The 17,828-nt window shown below is 42.8% G+C and overlaps 1 protein-coding gene across 1 annotated transcript in view; it reads right to left on the bottom strand.

Moving 5' to 3' along the window:
• Positions 1 to 17,828, bottom strand: part of DOK5 (docking protein 5) — a 139,789-nt gene that overhangs the window by 58,468 nt on the left and 63,493 nt on the right. The window contains exon 2 of the mRNA XM_053574681.1: positions 14,874 to 14,981. Within this exon, the coding sequence (XP_053430656.1) occupies positions 14,874 to 14,981 (108 nt within the window). The remainder of the gene's footprint in view (positions 1 to 14,873; positions 14,982 to 17,828) is intronic.

Here is a 17,828-nt window from a genome sequence, read left to right as displayed (position 1 = left end):
TCCCACTGCATAACAATATTGCCCTTTCTATGAAAAAGACCAGATTTCCTAGCCAAATACACAATTATCCAGGAATTCTACTGGAACATTGGTTAATGATTTTATTTTAGCAGTCGATTCATTTGGGTGTTTGCTTTTTGTTAATTATTCAAAAGGAATCTAACATAGTGTCCTGTAATATAGAAGCAGAGAGCTGGTATAATGAAATAAAGAAATGAATTTCAGGGGCAGTGCTTGTGGCTCAAAGGAGTACGGCGCCACCCCATATACTGGTGGGTTTAAATCCGGCTCCAGCCAAAAACTGCAGAAAAAAAAAAAAATGAATTTCATCCTAATCCTCTTCCTAGTAGCTATAAATCCACTTCTCAAGAATGAACCCCACTCACTTCAACCAAACATAGAATACTGTATAATTACAATGTGATTCTAAATTCTCTGGATGATATAACATCCTTGGTACTGTGACAAGGATCATTAAAGTGTGAATCAAAGAGGAAAATTAATTATGATTTCACAGATAGCACGGAGGATGGAACTATAGTCAAACCTAGAACCTCTGGCTTCTAAATGCCTCCTTTCCCCCCTAATACTACTCTCCATAGCAAGCTCTTTAAAAAATAAACAATAATACATGAATAAATAATTGACCATTTGAGCACATTTATAAAATAAAGCATCAAACTGTTTTGGAGACAGATATGTTAAAGGATATTTCTGTAAACTGTAAGCTATTCACACCGGGGTCACTGCAGAAGTTTTGAGACAGACCAAGTTATGGTCCATTATTTCACTTTTAAGAAACTCAGCAGCACCTTTTTGATCCACCTGCAAGTTTCAATGTGCTCGGCTTATCAGTGTCCCTGGGAGGGCTTTGCTTGTTCCCATCTGGGCAGATTTTACATGTCTTCATTTTTGTATATCTCAAAACTTCCATAATGACTCACAAGTATGTTTAAAAGTGCATCACTTGGAAATTGAAAAAAACAGGAATGCCAAGCTTAATTTCTAGGTAGAAATAAAGTATCTGTCAATTCAAAAGAAGGCAGTTTTTACTAAACTCATCTTTCCTACTTGAACGTCAACAGATTAAAGAAAACTCAGCTTCCCAAAGGCCCTTGCTTTTATAAAGATACACGTGGTACCATGGGTTAAAGCTCAGGCTGCTACTCAGGTGAAATTCTGCTTGAGACACCCAGCAAAGGAAGCTGAAAGTCAAGTCCTTCAGGTCAAGCACAAACAGTAAAGGGCAGAAATCTCAAGTGGGCGGCCTGCTGAATCTCTATGTGTATAGAGACCCGTGCGGTCACTCCCACAGTCGACATATGGAAACAATTTCAGTCAATTCCATTCTTTTTTTTCCTGGTCAGCAATGCTCAAAAATAAAACCACAATTCTGACTTCTAGCTCTATTGGTCAGCTCTTTTTAAAAATACTATCTACATGGAGTCATATCATATGTATTTTTCTGTGTCTAGATTCTTTTCCAGCATATCAGGTCTGTGAGATTTAGCTGTGCTGCTGAACATATGAGAAGGTAGGGTCTCTGCATTATAGCCCCTTGTGTGTGACTGCTGCAACTAAATTTTAAATACATTTTAAATAAAATAATCATAAATAATTTTACATTTGTATTTAAAATTTATATTATTTTATAAATAATCATTTTATTTAAAATGTATTTAAAATTTTGGTTTGATTTCATTTTATTTATTTTTCTTATACAGACATGTAACTGATCCAGTTTTAAGAAACACATAGTTGGATTATTATATTGTTGTCCAACTGAGATGTTGTCATTTGATAGGTGTTAATTCGAATTAATTATTATGACTCACACTTGGAGAATTATTTCAGTCCTCTTGTATTCTTTCTAATTCCTTTTAACAGCGTCATTAAAAAAAAAAAAAGTGTTCTTTTTTCCTGAGTTCTGCTCTTTTCTCCAGGAATTTAGGGTCTATGGTTTTCTTTTCTAAAATTTTATATTGAAGATTTTCAAACACAGAAAAGCTGAAAGAATAATGCAACACACACTAATGTGTCCTTAACTATTAACATTTCCTGCCTTTATTTATCTTTCTATTTACCTATAAATGTCGCTGGTGTCTGTGTGGGCCTGCAGGTGCACACAGGTGTGTTGCGTTAAACAATTTGAAAGTAATTCACAGGCATTCACATATATCATCTCTACAACCTCAGCAGCTATTTCTTACAAATAACAGCTTCCCTCACATCACTTCAATGCTATTTTCACAACTAAGAAAATAGGCAAGAAGTCCCTGTATCACCTAATTCCTATCCCATACCCAAAGTTCCCTAAAAGTCCCCAGCATGTGTTTTAGAGCGATGCCCGCCCTTGCTAATGTCACTTCAATCCAGGATCCAGTGAGGATTCAAGCGTTGCAATTCTCCTGCTCTCTCTCTTTTCCTTTAGAAGAGTCCTCCACATTTTACAAGTGATACTTGCTTTTTGAAAAAAGTATGTTAGTTTTCCTAGAGAATGTTCCATGCTGTAAATAGGTCTGTTTTCCCATGGCGCTCTCAATTTTTTTCTATCCCCTGTAGAAAGAGCTGGAACATATTCTTCTTAGCAAAGTATCTCAAGCATAGAAGAGAAAGTATCCAATGTACTCAGCCCTACTATGAAACTAATGTATAGCTTTCACAGTTATAACCTAACATTATAGGGAAAGGGGAAAGGGGGGGATGGGTGGAGGGAGGGTAATTGGTGGGACCACACCTATGGTGCATCTTACAAGGGTTATCAAACAAAAAATAAATAAATAAATAAATAAAATGTATTTCTAAAAGGGAAGGGGAAGTTTGATGAGGCTCAGGCAAGCCTAGTTGTTGACAACGGCTTGTAAGTGGTGCTGTGCCCCTCGCGCTGCACGGCATCAGAAGGCAGTGAGGTCGGGACAGCCTCCGTGACTGAGGCGCCGTTTGATCTCTCTGAGATAGCTGCCACTTCTCTTTATGGTAAAATACCGAGTTGCGTGTTTGGAACTGCAGCTGGGCCATGTTTTGGTGTCCTAGAACTGTTCTGTCTCCCAACCGCAATTTAGCTGATAGTCTTTGCATCCACGGAAGGTTCTCCTCTGCACAAAAATTCTGTTTCTCTCACTCTCCTGGGTCCACACATCTGTGACTGTCAGATTCAAGATAAACATTGGCAGAGAATGTTTTTTCCTAGCCTCCCCCCATGCTGCTTTTATTAAGCTGGAAACACAGATCCCGATTATTACTAGAATCACGATTAATCTTTTTTTTTAATTTCAAAAACTGTGTAACTACGGCAACTAATCAGGTGAGCAAGTTCAACTCTCTAGAATTCAGTCCATATGTTTAGCTAACGTAAGTGCCCACCACGCAGTCCCTACACGGTTGGCCCTTTATCGTGTTTGTAACTTCGATTCGTCCACACTCATGCCTTTGCTACTCCCACCATCACCATCAGTCTCTTCTCGGGCATTTTACAGGGACCTCCAGCCAATCTCAGGTTCTGACTATACTCTCTCAGCACATGAAGAAAACAGTACAGGTGGGTCTGCGGGTCCACTTAGGATACGCGTCCAGACCTGTCAAGAAGGGATACGGGTGATGCTTTGATCTCAATCCTGTTGGTAGCCTTTGCGTCCCATCAGTAGCTGGCCTTTCCCAGCCTCCCTGGCATCCTTCCTTCAACAGAGACTCCGGGCCGATGGGAAGCAGTTGGTCTGCCTTTCCTAGAGGAACACAAGAGATGACAGAGGCCACCTCACTGTGCTGTGCTCTTCGGCTCCAACATGTGGTTATGTGGGATACCGCTGCCTGCCGATGGGTTTGAACGAACTTCCATCCTCTCTTCTGATACATTCCAACCCACGTTTTCTCTCCACATACACTTGAGTTCCTCTAAGAGAAATCGGTCTTTTTGCACAGCTAGAAGAAATAATGCTACTCAGTGAAGTCCTGTTGACCTCAGGACTGTGGACAGTTCTTTGGAACCTCTCTGCTCCTCTCTGCAAACACAGGCCTAATTGTGATGCTACCTGTCATTACATGGAAGAGACACGATTCTGCTGAAATAAAATCCATGCACATGTGGCTTTATTATCTTCAAAGCCCAACTCTATCTTCTCACTAGAGACCAATAGAAATCCATTTCCTTCCTGTGGGTTTTTTCTGTTCCACCGAACGAGGACACTCCTCCTGGAGGGGCTCCAGAGATGCCTTTGGTTCAGTCCCCCACTACGTTCAGCTACTCACATGGTACCTTCTCAATGACACCATTCCTCATTGTTTAAAACCACAGCCCTCTCACTCAATATTTCCTCATCTGTTTTCCTGCTTTAATTTTCTCCTTGGCATTTGTCAGTCACACCAACACACTCAGTAATTTACTTACCTATTTCTTTTTAGTCTGGCTCTTTCTGACTAGTGCAGGGTCAGGGAATCATCTGTTGTGTTTCTCACCCTTTCTCCAGGGCCAGCAACTCCGTCTCTCCCGGGGCAGACCTTAAAAAGCACTTGTTAAATTAAAGCTCTGGCCAGCTGCTGTGGCTCACACCTGTAATCCTAGCACTCTGGGAGGCTGAAGTAGAGGAAATATGAAAAGTAGCTGGGTGTGGCAGCTTGTATCAATAATCCCAGGTACTTGAGAGGCTGAGGCAGGAGGATCTCTTGAGCCCAAGAGTCCGAGGTTGCAGGGAGTCACGATGACACCACTGCACTCTAGCCCAGGTGACAAAGCAAGACCCTATCTCAAAAAATAAATAAATAAATAAAGCTCTAGCTCCTGAGATGAGCACCGCCATCATTTCCATTGCAAAAGCAAGGAGACTGAGGCACAGTGATGTCACTGAAACGCCCAGGCTTGGACCATTCCCCATCAGTGTCAAAGACACTAGATCTGACTCCTGGCAGGAGAATTCTAGAGAATGATTATTTAGACCAAGCCTACCAAGCACAGCAGGTCCACACAAAGGGAAAGACCCAATAGTCTCCCGACCTGTAACCGGTGCTGCTGCCTGTGACCCACCTGTGGAACCTTGTACAACAGACGTATGACAGCGGGCTGACAACAGCAGAGGGGGCCAACATTCACCTGGTTCTGAACTGGGTGCTGGGTGCTGGGTTCTAAGTACTTCTATCCATCATGTCATTCTGTGGGAGGCAAGTAGGCTGAATGCTTCACGCACCTTCCAACTCAGGGTAAGGTGCCCAGTTGGGGAAATGTCTACATGACTATTCCTGCGTGGGGATTCAGCAGTGCAGGTGGGCTAAGACCTGGAGATTCTTGATCAGTGGTTTAAATTAGGGAAGCTGAGATAGCTGGAAGGGTGAGGTGTGTTTTCCCTCCTTCTGTTCTTGCTGCACAGGTCATATGTCATTTCAGATGGTCCATTCCCCCGTGTCCCTGTCTATCCTACCATTTTCCTTTCCCCAACCTTTCTGGAGGCTATAATCTTCCCTCTCTCATTTTTTAACCCTGACTGCTGTGCATTCTTGCACACACCCAATAAAAGACCAGCTGCTGCACTGTTGCGAGCTGCCGCCCCCTCAGGCTTCCAGGTGTTACGCTCTAAGACTGGTGTAAAGTCTCTTGATTTTTCCAGCACTGTCCCCCTTGCTGACCACTGTCCCAGGATGGGGTCCATGGGAACCTCAACATCATTCAATTTTTTCACAACCTTACGGTGGCACTACTGTATTCCCATTGTACATACAAGACTTTTGAAGCCTAAACAGGTCAACTTGTTTATACAGTTAGAAAGTCCCACAGATAGTAACTCAACAGAAAACTGGACTACTCTTGCCTAAATGAATGCACAGAAAAAGATCAGAGAGGCTGTCATTCTTGAGTTAGGCCTTGTTAGTCCCAAGATGGGTCTTGAAGGATGGGCAATGGTTTGTGAGGCCAAGAAAGCAAAGCTGACTTTCTAGCAGAAGAGACTAGGTGCACGCAACCATGAACCTGCAGAGCTTGGTATGACGGAAACATGGGAAGGGGCATTGCCAAGGAGGGTGGCTTGGGAAACAGACAAGGCTGGAGCAGTTGTCCCAGAGCTAGACACTAAAGGGCCTTTCATGCTGCACTAAATATTTTAGTGTCATTCACAAAATCTGCAGAGCATAAATCAAAAGGCTTAGGCAGACACACGCGACAGTCATGTCTATGCATTAGAAAGATTATTCTGCCTGCCAATGGTTCTCGATCTGGGGAAGATATTCCCCCCTCCTTCCTTTCCACCTCTGGAGATATTCGACAATGTCTGCAGACATTTTTGGTGGTCCTAAGGGGTGCAGCTGGCATCTAGTGGGTAGAGGACAGGGCTGCTGTCAAATGCCCTGCCTGGACAGCCCCCTACACCAAATGTCCATACGCTGAGGACTTACGCAGAAAAGGTAGATGATGAACAAGACACTGTCTCATGTACCTATAGGAAGTGCCACTCAGATGAAACCTCTGGAGGGGCGCCTCCTGCAGCTGAGTCCCGTACAGCTGACCTGGTCACACACGTTGACCCCAGCCATGGGGAGACTGGGAACAGGAGGCCCTCCTGAGGGCAGGAGATGAACTCTGGAGAATCCATTAGGCAACATGGCAAAAAGTGATGAAGATTTTGCTTAGGTTAGAATAGGGAGGCAGGGAGCGATTTGAGAACCACTTAATCACTCATGCAGTTGCTGGTTTCTAGTTTTCTAAGTATCAAATACACAAAGTATTAGGATTCCATTTTAAAAAAGGAAATACTCAACATTTTTCTAAATTTCTGATAAATCTATAAGTATTCCATCTAATTCAGAATTCTCAAAAATGGGCTGCCAAATTAATTTGTCTGTTTAAAGCCATACTCCAAATGTCTTCATCAACCATGACAGTATTCATTGAAACACATGTTTGAACAGCCAGCGATTAACAAAGTGTTCATACTTTAGAAGTTTAATTTGCTATCGATACAGTTTTTCATTAACAACTTGGAAAACAATTGCAAATTATGCAATTCAATTTTCCAAATGAGTTATTTTGTAACTACACAGAGAAACTGGTGAAATTTCTTTTTCTGTTTTCAATGGAAGATTAATACAATCGGATTTTTAAAAAGCACACTCCCTTAAGGAACCGGTCAGAATTACGCAATTAGTTTGCATTGTGTGGGAATATTAAGTATGTTTCTGGTGTGTTGCAAAGTCAAAAACCATTTAGGCAAACGAGGATTCGATTTCAAATTTTTTCCTCTTCTTCTGCTGATAATAATTTGTAGATAATGATTTGTTTATGTTTACCAAGTGAAAACAAGGCTTCTACCTAAAAGGCAATTTTCTGCCGTGCCTTTGTAGGCTGCATCCTAATTATTTTTTCCCCTGTGGGACTGAAAGGATTAAGTGAGCAATCACAAATTATATATGCAAATCGCGAAGCTCTGCAGAAGCTTCAAATTACTTTATTCTTAAAAAAATAAAATGAAAGCCATTATCCTACTGAAAATGAAACAGTGAAAGCCCCCTTAACTTTCATAGGCTGTCTTTGAAAATAAAAATAATAGGAGCACCTTCCATTTCTGAGTCCACAATGCTTCTGATATGTTAAAAACAACTAATTATTAGTATAACAATTACATAATTATTGTGTTTAACATTTCATCCTAAGTGAAATATCTCAGGAACAGAAAAGCAAATACCACATGCGCTCTCTAATAAACTAACTGATGGGTACAGAGAGATGTGAAGGTCACTGGGAATCAAGAGGGGGTCAGGGCAAAAGGGGAGGAGTTAAAAACCTGCCTACTGGCTACAATGAGCACTACTCAGGTGACACTAAAACTCCACCTTGAGCATTATATTGAAAGGCACCACGTAACATTTGTACTTCCTTAATATTTTTAAATAAAAAATTCAAAGCATTTATAATGCTCTAATAAATATTTCTATTACAATTGCCAAAAGATTTTGTATAGTATATTCTAAATCTTTGAACTTTTTCATATTATCTTTCCTAAGAAAACAGTAATGCTTAAAGACACCGTGACAGCGGACAAACAAGTAAGGAGTGACACGCTCCGTTCTAATCAAAAGTTGTGACCACAAGACATTTTGTCACACTCTCCCCTCAGGACCCCTGAACCTAGAATTGTAAGCAAACACGTCACAAAAGGCTTCTTCAGAAAGAACAGGGTAGACAGTTACATCCCAACCCCCACGTAGATGGCTTCATTCTTTCCAAAAATATCTACATGTCCTTGGTCACTTAAAATAAATTGGACCAGTGCCGGTCGGAGTTATAAATTTGGACTGTCTCCCTGAGGAGTGGTTCTTTATTTGAACATGTGAAATAACTGAAATAATCCATTTGTTCATTGCGCCTTCCTTAAAAATAAAGTGCTTAAACTGAAAAGTTTACATCTGCTATGGAGTGAGGGCTTGGAATCTGGCATGAGGAACAATTTTAGAAGCTGTCGGTGGGTGTGTGGTTTCGTATAACTTTCTAGAGTCAATTTGGCCAGAGCTACAAAAGCTCAAAAGTGCATACTATTACCTGGTAATCTTACTTCCAAGACTCTTTCATCAAAACACGCTAGCCTGAGCACATAAAGATTCACACATTGTTTGCTATATTAGAATTTGTATTAGCAAAAAAAAAAAAAAAATTTCAAAGGATACACAAAAAGATGGACAAAAAAGTTTGAAATTTTTTTGCTAATTCTCCATCAGTTCATGTAAGTTAAACAGATGATGGTGTATCACTACTAAAGACTACTTTTGAGCAGTTAAATTAATGAAGCACAGCTTTTAATTAGTGACTAAGGATTATAGTCCAAACATAAAGGAGAGGGGACTAGTATAATTAGTGCAACCATATAACTGATCTCATAAACCAGAATATTTTGCATATGAAAGAAATCGCCACTAAAATTTATGCAAGAACCACAGACTCACCAAGTGTATCCTGGAGAAACTTGGATTTATGATCTACTTAAATAGAAATAATCTATATAAAAATAATCTATAGAAGTGTGAGAATGTTTATATATGTATAGACAGAAGAAAGGATGGTCTACTTAAGTAGAAATAATCTATATAAAAATAATCTATAGAAGTGTGAGAATGTTTATATATGTATAGACAGAGGAAAGAATTTTAAAAGTGTACATTAGCTTATTGGTATTTTTTTTTTCTGAAGACAGGGAATGAGGCCCAACATCAGATTTTTTTTCATTTTACTTCAGACTTTTCAGAATTGTTTACATTCATTAAAGGAATATGTGTAACTTTAAAAATAAAACATGTGAAGAGAAAAAAAGAGGAACAGATCTGCCAATAAAAAATTAAAATAAGTAAGTGGCTCTCCATATTTTTTTTCTTTTTTATAAATTATTTGTAGAGACAGCATCTTGCTAAGTTGCACAGGCTGGTCTCCTACTCCTGGGCTCAAGTGTTCCTCTCGCCTTGGCCACCCAAAGTGCTGGGATTCCAGGCATGAGCCACTGCACCTGGCCGGTTTTCTATCTCTTGGCAACACAACTTCTTGAGCAGAAACAGTCTCGATTAATAACAGTCTCCTGCTGCAAGGTGAACTTAATCCTGTAGACGCAGAAACGTGTGATAAAGAGGAAGCTCCTACATGAGTTGCCTTAGAGGTCACCTTCACACGGAAGGTGAGTGACTTTGCAGACCACGTGATGGCAAAGCCAGGATTAGAACCCGGGTCCCCAGATCCGGGTCTGGCACACTTCCTATCCCACCCTGTGCCATGGCCGATTTTCCTTCCACTCAAGCTTCCACTTAATTGTTATTCATCTCAAAAAAGTAAAACCACGAAAGGAACCTCTCAACCCTTTCTGGTCAGTTGAGCAACTTTTCCATGAAAACGAGGAGCTGTTATTTAACAAGAAGGTCAGGAACTAGGTTTAACATCACTAGAGTCTTAAATATTGTTGCCATTACAATCAATCAAATTCACAGCATCCCCTGACAGCCGCGCTGGTTCACAGGCATTTCGTGGAAGAGGTAGAGAAATGACAATTTGGATTATTCTATATGTGCGTTATTCATATATTTCTTTTCCAACTTTTGCATGAGAGCAACTATAGCTATCTTTCCAGTGAGGAGAAACCAAGTTTTAAAATTTTACAGTTTCTTTCTGATGTCAAAACTTCTGAAAAGAATCAGATATGCAAAATCGGCATTTTCCCTTAATACTATCTCTAAAAATGAAATGGAGGAAGCACTGTGCTTTTATCAATGCTATGCATTTCCTAGGACAGGGCTGCCTCTACACACCATCTCTGTATTGATCAAATAACGTCACGTACATTCCCCCAATGCTTTTGGCAATCGCTTTATTTATATTAGAATACATTCCGAAATTTGGTCATGGCATGCTACTTAGAACCCTAGTATTTTATTATCGAGATTCATAAATTACACAGTCTTTAGATGAAAAATGCATATCTCGGAATCACTCCAGCTTTTTATATGCCCCCCAGAGATTAATACGAAATGTATCAGATCTGAAGGAGTAAGGATGAATGCACTACAGGAACTCATCAAGGCCTCGGAGGCTTCCTGTAGATAATTCTTACATTCTGATGCTTTGAACTTTGGTTAATGATTATTATAGATGAAAGAGAGTGTGGCTTACCATGATCCCTGAAGATCTGCATATTAAGTTCCAAAGCCAGCAGGTAGACATCTGAAAGGAGGCGACTTGGTCCTCAACTTCCCCTTCTTCATTTCACAGTCAAGAACTTTGCAATTTGCTTTGGTTTTATATTTGAGTCTCTGCTGAAATGTCCAAATCCTTGCTTTTTCTCCCCCCAGCACTCACCCTATTTCCTCCAAATCAAAGTACCTTTTCCTGGTTTCAGATGCTCCAGGGCAGACCTCTTCCCAGAAGCTAAATCAAAGATGACACACGGACATCTACACGTATTCCATTCCCTCTATCAATAACACGTATTGCTTGCCAGCTGATATTTTTAAAAAGTGTCCACTATGGGTTAGGTGCTACATTAGTTATCCCTCAACACCCCCCGCCAATAAAAAACAACCCCTGTTCTTTTGGACTTTCTATATGGGAGGGGGCAGGGAAGATGGTAGGAACCAATCAAAGGAGTGTAGTGGGTATTGATAAGGGCTGAGCAGAACAAGTAAGGGGGTCAGGGAGGGCTGAGTAGGTGGATTCTATTTGAAATAAGTGAGACAAAACAAGCGGCCTCACTCAGAGGGGACATTTGAGTCACACCCAGAACATAGTAAGGGAGTGAGCTATGGAGGTATTTAGGGGAGAGCATTCCAAGCAAAAAGGAAGAGCAAGTACAAAGGTGGTAATATGCTCGGCATCTCCTAAAGAGAGTGGAGACCCCAGCCCGGCTGGGGCAGAGTAAAGTGGAACTGACAGGCAGGAGGAAGTCAAATCACGTGATCGTGTAAACCAGCAACTTTCAAACCACATACTGTGGGAAGATCTGAGGTGTGCCACAAAAATTATTAAAACATCAGCAATTCAATCATTTTCAAAAGATGTTCGAAGCACAATAAGTATATGCTTTCTTTGTTGAAGTTTCACTGTAGGTTCAAGTGTGCTGTGAAATTAAAAAAGGCTGAAAGACCCTGAGGTTGACCATTGGGAAACCTTGGCTGAGGGCTTTGAGGTGAACATTGTCAGGATGTGATGTGAGTTCTCAGAATTAGATCCTAGAGGGCCACTAATCAAGTGGCCTGGGGATGACCAGGTTTTTATTCTTCTACATTCAGGATGGTAGGTATGTGACGGGCTCTATGAACAAATTTATATATAAAGGATCATTGAAATTTGCATTGAAATTTGCATATATATATATGCTACGCCTGAGCACCACCTCCAGTCAGCTCAGCTGTGGCATCAGATTTTCATAGGAGCACGGAGCCTCCTGTACCCTGTGCACGCAGAGGACCAAGGCTGTGGCTCCTGATGAGAATCCCTTGCCTGATGATCTGAATCTGAGGTGGAGTTGAGGAGGTGATGCTAGCGCCGGGGAGAATTATCATTAGCAAATCAGCAGAGAAGATAATAATACACAGAGATAATAATGAATCAATTGCTTGCGTGCTCACATCAAAACCATCCCCCAGCCCCAGTCCATGGGAAAAAAAAAATGTCTCCTGTGAAACCAGTTAGTGCTGCCAAAAATGTCGGGGACGGCTGAGCTATACCATGAGCTGCCCCAGTGCACATGGTCTGATCCTTAAAAGCCCATGAAATCCTTAAACACCTATGAGCCCATTACTTGGAGAAACAGATTTGAGGCAGCTTCTCTCTTTCTCCTGATAAAGCATCTTTCATATTAAAAATGCCTTTCCTCTGCAGTGATCCTTATTGTCTCAATAATTGAGTCTCTGTGTGATGAACAACTGGACTGAGACTGAAACCCCCTTGCGATTTCAACAAGTATAGGAAATTATGAAGAATTGGATATTTCCAGATGTAGGTGGAACTCGACTAAAACAAGGTAGCCTCAAAAACATGAGTCAGTGTCCACACAACAGTTTGATGGCAAATTATATAGTAACAGGGTGCTCAGTGGCTAGGGCGCCAGGCCACATACACTGGGGCTGGCGGGTTCGAACCTGGCCTGGGCCTGCCAAACAACAATGACAACTACAACCAAAAATAAATAAGTAAATAAATAAAAATACAATAAGAGTCATTAGCAGAATCCTTAAAAAATAAAAAAGAAATAAACAAAGATCTCCGGGGAATGGTCTCAAATATATAACTTCAATTTCTGGCCACCTGAGTCCTACCTTTGTCTAACAGATAAAGCAAACATACTCTTCCACATTTTGAGCTCCCTGTTAAGATAATCCCTCCTAAGCAAAAATAAAGCAACCAAGATTCATTCCCATAGCATAGTTCACCATCTTGTTATTAGGTAAGACACTGAGGAACTGGGACCTCATATATCTGGTCCAAAATGATGGGATGTAGTTCAGAGTGTCATGGACACACGGAGCTTGGCTCAAGGTTATCTGCAGGGGTCCAAGTTATGCTATCACTGGCGTCATGGATCACTGCTCCTAAGTAATAGATTTGCAATTCAATGACTTTCTCCTGAGATCAAAAAAAAGAAACCTTATTTGAATAGTGGAAATCTCCAGCATATGGAAGATAAGTGGTTGAGAAAATATGGACTCAGAAAGAGTCCATAGCTGGGTCCTCCTTTGGAAAGAAGGAAGGATGGGAGTGGTGTAGCTCTCAGGAGAGACAGCCTCTTGAAAGGCATGAAGGGTGTGGCCCTGCACACGTCCCTTCTCTGCCTGTCTCGAAGGTTTGTCTTGCGTTCTTTTTTCCCTTATGTATGCACAGATGTGCCTCTAAAGCACAGCATGCTTTTTATTTCTCTAATTTGAGAAGGAATACAGTTTCCCCTACTGTTTCCATCACGACATAAAGCAAGGTGTGAACATAGGCTCTTTATAAGATGTTGTAAAGTCACCGCTTTGGAAAAACTTGCACAAAAGGAAATACTGCTCACTTTCCCCATGTAGCAAATGGATCTACTGGCTTCATATAAAATTTTAAATGGCCAAACCACCCAGCCCCAAGGAATTCTCACCAACCAAGAGTTAAAGAATCTTCAAGATGGAAAGCGAAAATTAAAATGTTCTATCATTAAAATAAGCATAGCTCCTTCACACACAAAAGAGTAGCAGTTTCTCAATATGAAAATAACTGCAGCCTTGTGGGGGGGTGGGTGTTAACCATGTGCTTTTACACATTTTCATGAAAAGAAAAAATACCTAGCCTGTGCATTAACAAGGACGGTGAAAAACTCTCTTGCCCTGTAGAGGGAAAGACTTAATCTGTGAATAAAAGTAGTAAGTAAATCTTGTATTTACCTTAATCTATTTTAACACATAATTAGTATTTTTAGTGAGACAGCCTCTCTCACTAGCAATGAGAAAACTGCAAGGGTGAATTAAATTTAGTCATGGAAAGTAAAGAAATCAACCCATGGGTGGAGCTTCATCTTCTTCCCCAATCACCTGCTTTTCTGCTCCTTCCTTTCCTCCTCACCCCTCCCTCCCCCAGGCACTGAATGAACATCTGTTCAGAATCAGGCACTGGGCTGGACCCAAGAGGATCCAGTCCTTACCCTCCAGGGGCTTCAGTTATATGTCCAGCAGAGGATTTAACATGGTTAAGTTTTTATATCAGAGACTGGATCTGACCACCTCCACCAAGTGGAGGTAACTGCACATCCGTCAGTTACTTTACACAATGAGCTGGTAGATGTGATCTTACGCATGTTTCCTCCTTTGAAAAAGTTTCACTTGTACCTTTGTTAAAAAGTCTAGACAAGTGGGCGGCGCCTGTAGCTCAAAGGAGCAGGGCACCCTATACCAGAGGTGGTGAGTTCAAACCCAGCCTCAGCCAAAAACTGCAAAAAAAAAAAAAAAAAAAAAGTCAGGGTGGCGCCTGTGGCTCAAGGAGTAGGGTGCTGGTCCCATATGCCAGAGGTGGTGGGTTCAAACCCAGCCCCGGCCAAAAAAAAAAAGAAACTTTTGGGCGGCGCCTGTGGCTCAGGGAGTAGGGCGCTGGCCCCATATACCGAGGGTGGCGGGTTCAAACCCAGCCCCGGCCAAACTGCAACAAAAAAATAGCCGGGCATTGTGGCGGGCGCCTGTAGTCCCAGCTGCTCGGGAGGCTGAGGCAAGAGAATCGTGTAAGCCAAAGAGTTAGAGGTTGCTGTGAGCCCTGTGAGGCCACAGCACTCTACCAGAGGGCAGTACAGTGAGACTCTGTCTTTACAAAAAAAAAAAAGTCTAGACAAGTTTTCAGACTCTGGGCCTTCAAGTTACCTCCTTGGACGTGAACAGAGTTCCACAAAGCTACAATTATTGAATCTTACCTTATGATAACACCTAAAATATGCAGCACGTTCATCAGAAAATTTCTCCAGTCTTTTTGGGCCTTTGCTGGAAGCTTTCTTGAATACTAACCAGCATCGCTGATAAATCTGAAAGGAAATGCAAAAACCATCTCAGCATCTCTCCTGACAGACATTGGCATTTCAATGTTTTCTTTTTGAGGTTTTTCACCTGTAAACTAGTTTACAATCTAGAAATGTGACACTGCTCTGGGAAAAGAAAATCTTAAACATCAAACTGTTTCCCCAATGGGCGTACTTTGTCATTCAGATAATTACTGGAATCAAAAGAAAATAAATATTTGAAGGTCAGTTTCTTCTTGTTTTGATAATAATCAGTAGGCACATTTCAGAACAAAGCCCAGGGACAAAAGTCCCCGATCCGTACAAATAACACAGGCATTCACGGGACATGCTATAATTTCAAGTGCAATTAAATCAGAAAATGGACTTGGTATATGCTAAAGACATCACTGCCCATCCTACAACGTGATGGCTAACGTGTGGCATGCAATATTCTTCACAGCTGGTGGTGAAGAGCTGGGCCAGTTACTAGTCTGCCCCGCTAACAATTAGCTGATCAACACCAACCAGATTCTTGCTTAGAAGATTTAATCCAGAGGCTCAAAGATTATTGCCAGAGGTGCGAATCTGAATGGAGAGGTCAATGCTTGGCAGGTGGTGGCCATGTCAAATCACATCCACAACAGCCAGACAACGAAACCTACTAGAGAACTAGATTGTTTCTACTCTGGGTTGAAGGGACATTGTAGTTCTCTGTCATCTTTCAATTTATAATTTTGAGATCTACCCCTTCCTCTGGGTTTCTTGGAAGCCCTCTGTAACCCCAGGAGCCCATGACCATCAACATCCTTCCAACTCTTAATGGTACTAGCTTGAATGGAGACCTGATTCTAGCAATCAAAACTACCCCAATGGGATGACCAATATAAACGATATCAGTACATTAAAAATATTAATGATATCAAAGAGAGAAAATGCAAAGAGCTAATGAGTATATGAACAACAACATTCTGCAAAAGCAGAATAAAATGAGATTTTTTAAAACCTAAAAATTTAGTGAAGGTAGAAAAGAAGGATAATATTCACTGACGGCAAAGATCTATTGGGCATCGTACTCTACTGGTGCTCTTTAAAGGCCCTTTGACAACAAATAACTTTTTGACAACAAAAAAGAATAAAAGGTGTGGGGGAGACAAGATGACGGACTGAAGCCAGCTTTCAACAAAGGCTCCCATCCAGAAGGAGAGTTAAGGGACAGGAATTTAGTAAGTATCCTGGTGGACTTGAGCCTCACCAAGAGAGAAGGCTGAAGAACGCACATCAACACCGCTGAGGCAAGTTGTGATCACAAGGACGCAAACAAAAGGTACAAAATCCACCACCAAGCGGACGGGAGTCCCCCTCCCCCATGAGACCGGCTCTAGAGCCCCACAATTGAACAAGCGGGCAGAAATTAAAGGCCCTCCCACTACACTCCACGGGAGAGACCTTCTAAAAACTGGACCTACCTCCCCTACTGGGGTGCCGTGGCGTTCTCCTGCCGGACATAGGGCTGAATAAAACTTTGGGAATCCTTTGCCGGCAACCCTGAATCCCCGGCGCTCCCCTCCCGCCCACTGAGGTCTGGAGGCCTGTCCCCCAGGACTTCGGATCCTTGGGTGATTTCTCAAGGGGAGTGGACAGTCCCCGAGTTGCGACTGGTCAGCATTGACTCTGAGGCGCGCCGAGTGAGGAGAAGGCACCGGGCTGAGGGGGAGTCACGCCTCGCGGCACTTCCCTGCGGTGCAGTGCAGCAACCCTCCCCGGGCATACGGGGCCCAAGACTGAATCAGACTCTGGCCTCCCCGCTGAGAGCTGAGAACCCCTACTCTCACTCGGGGTCTGAGGGCCTATCCCCCAGGAGTTCGGCTCCTTGGGTGATTTCTCGAGGGGAGTGCACAGTGCCTGAGCTGTGTCAGGTCAGCGCTGACTCTGGGACACGTGAGCGAGGAGAGGGCACTCTGCTGAGGGGAAATCAAGCCTTGGCGGCACTTCCCTGCAATGCAGTGCAGGAGCCCTCCCCGGACCGTAGTATTGCGTGAAACTGAATGAAACTCTAGCTTCCCCCCGCCCCACTCCCAATCGGGGTCTAGGGGGCCCATCCCCCAAGAGTTCTGATTCTTGGGGGATCTCTTAAGGGGTGTGGACCCAGCACAAACTGCAGCCGCTCAGTGCTGACTCTGGGGCGCGGGACAGAGGAGAAAAGGGTCGCCTGAGTGCCCACACCAGAGCAGCAGTTCCCTGGAGGTAGATCAACAGCCGTTTTTTCTTTAACGGCAGAACGCTCACTTCTGGATATTCTGAGGCCACACCCCCTGTCTCCCTGGGCAACCAGAGGAGGCCACCGGTGACACGGCTCACAAACCCGGAAGCCTCCAGGGCGGGGCCGACCCAGAGAGGTGTTCAGACGCAATTCTCCAGCAGCAAAGACGTTTGAACTCAAAACAGCCCGTCTCCTGTAGGCGACGACAGGAACAGAGACAGAACCTCACAAAGTTGTCTGTTCTGTTCTGTTCTGTTAGCAGCATGCATCAGGGACGGGGCTAAGCCTGAGTGAACACCTCCTTCCCATCACCTGCATCAAACACTCAAAGATGTCAGGCCCCATCTCCTCCTGCTAGATAGCAGCAGTCTGCGGGGGCCTGGCAGACTTCCTTGCGATTCAGGCAGGTGCAAACCCCTGGAGTGTCTGTTCACTGCAGGCAACTGGGTTAGCCATCTGCAGAGATACCAGTGACTGGGTCCGACGGAGGGGCAAAGTGGGGAAGGAGACGTCAACCTTCCTAGACTGCTCTGTTTGCTGGGTGGCTCCTCCTGACTCCACGCTGCACTGGGGTGAGCCGTGTCAGAGGAGTCACCAGGCCCCTGTGATCC

The sequence above is a fragment of the Nycticebus coucang genome, chromosome 21, assembly GCF_027406575.1.
Source record: "Nycticebus coucang isolate mNycCou1 chromosome 21, mNycCou1.pri, whole genome shotgun sequence".
NCBI lineage: Eukaryota > Metazoa > Chordata > Mammalia > Primates > Lorisidae > Nycticebus > Nycticebus coucang.
The sequence above is the reverse complement of the archived record's forward strand: the minus strand, read 5'-3'. Positions and strand labels throughout refer to the sequence as shown.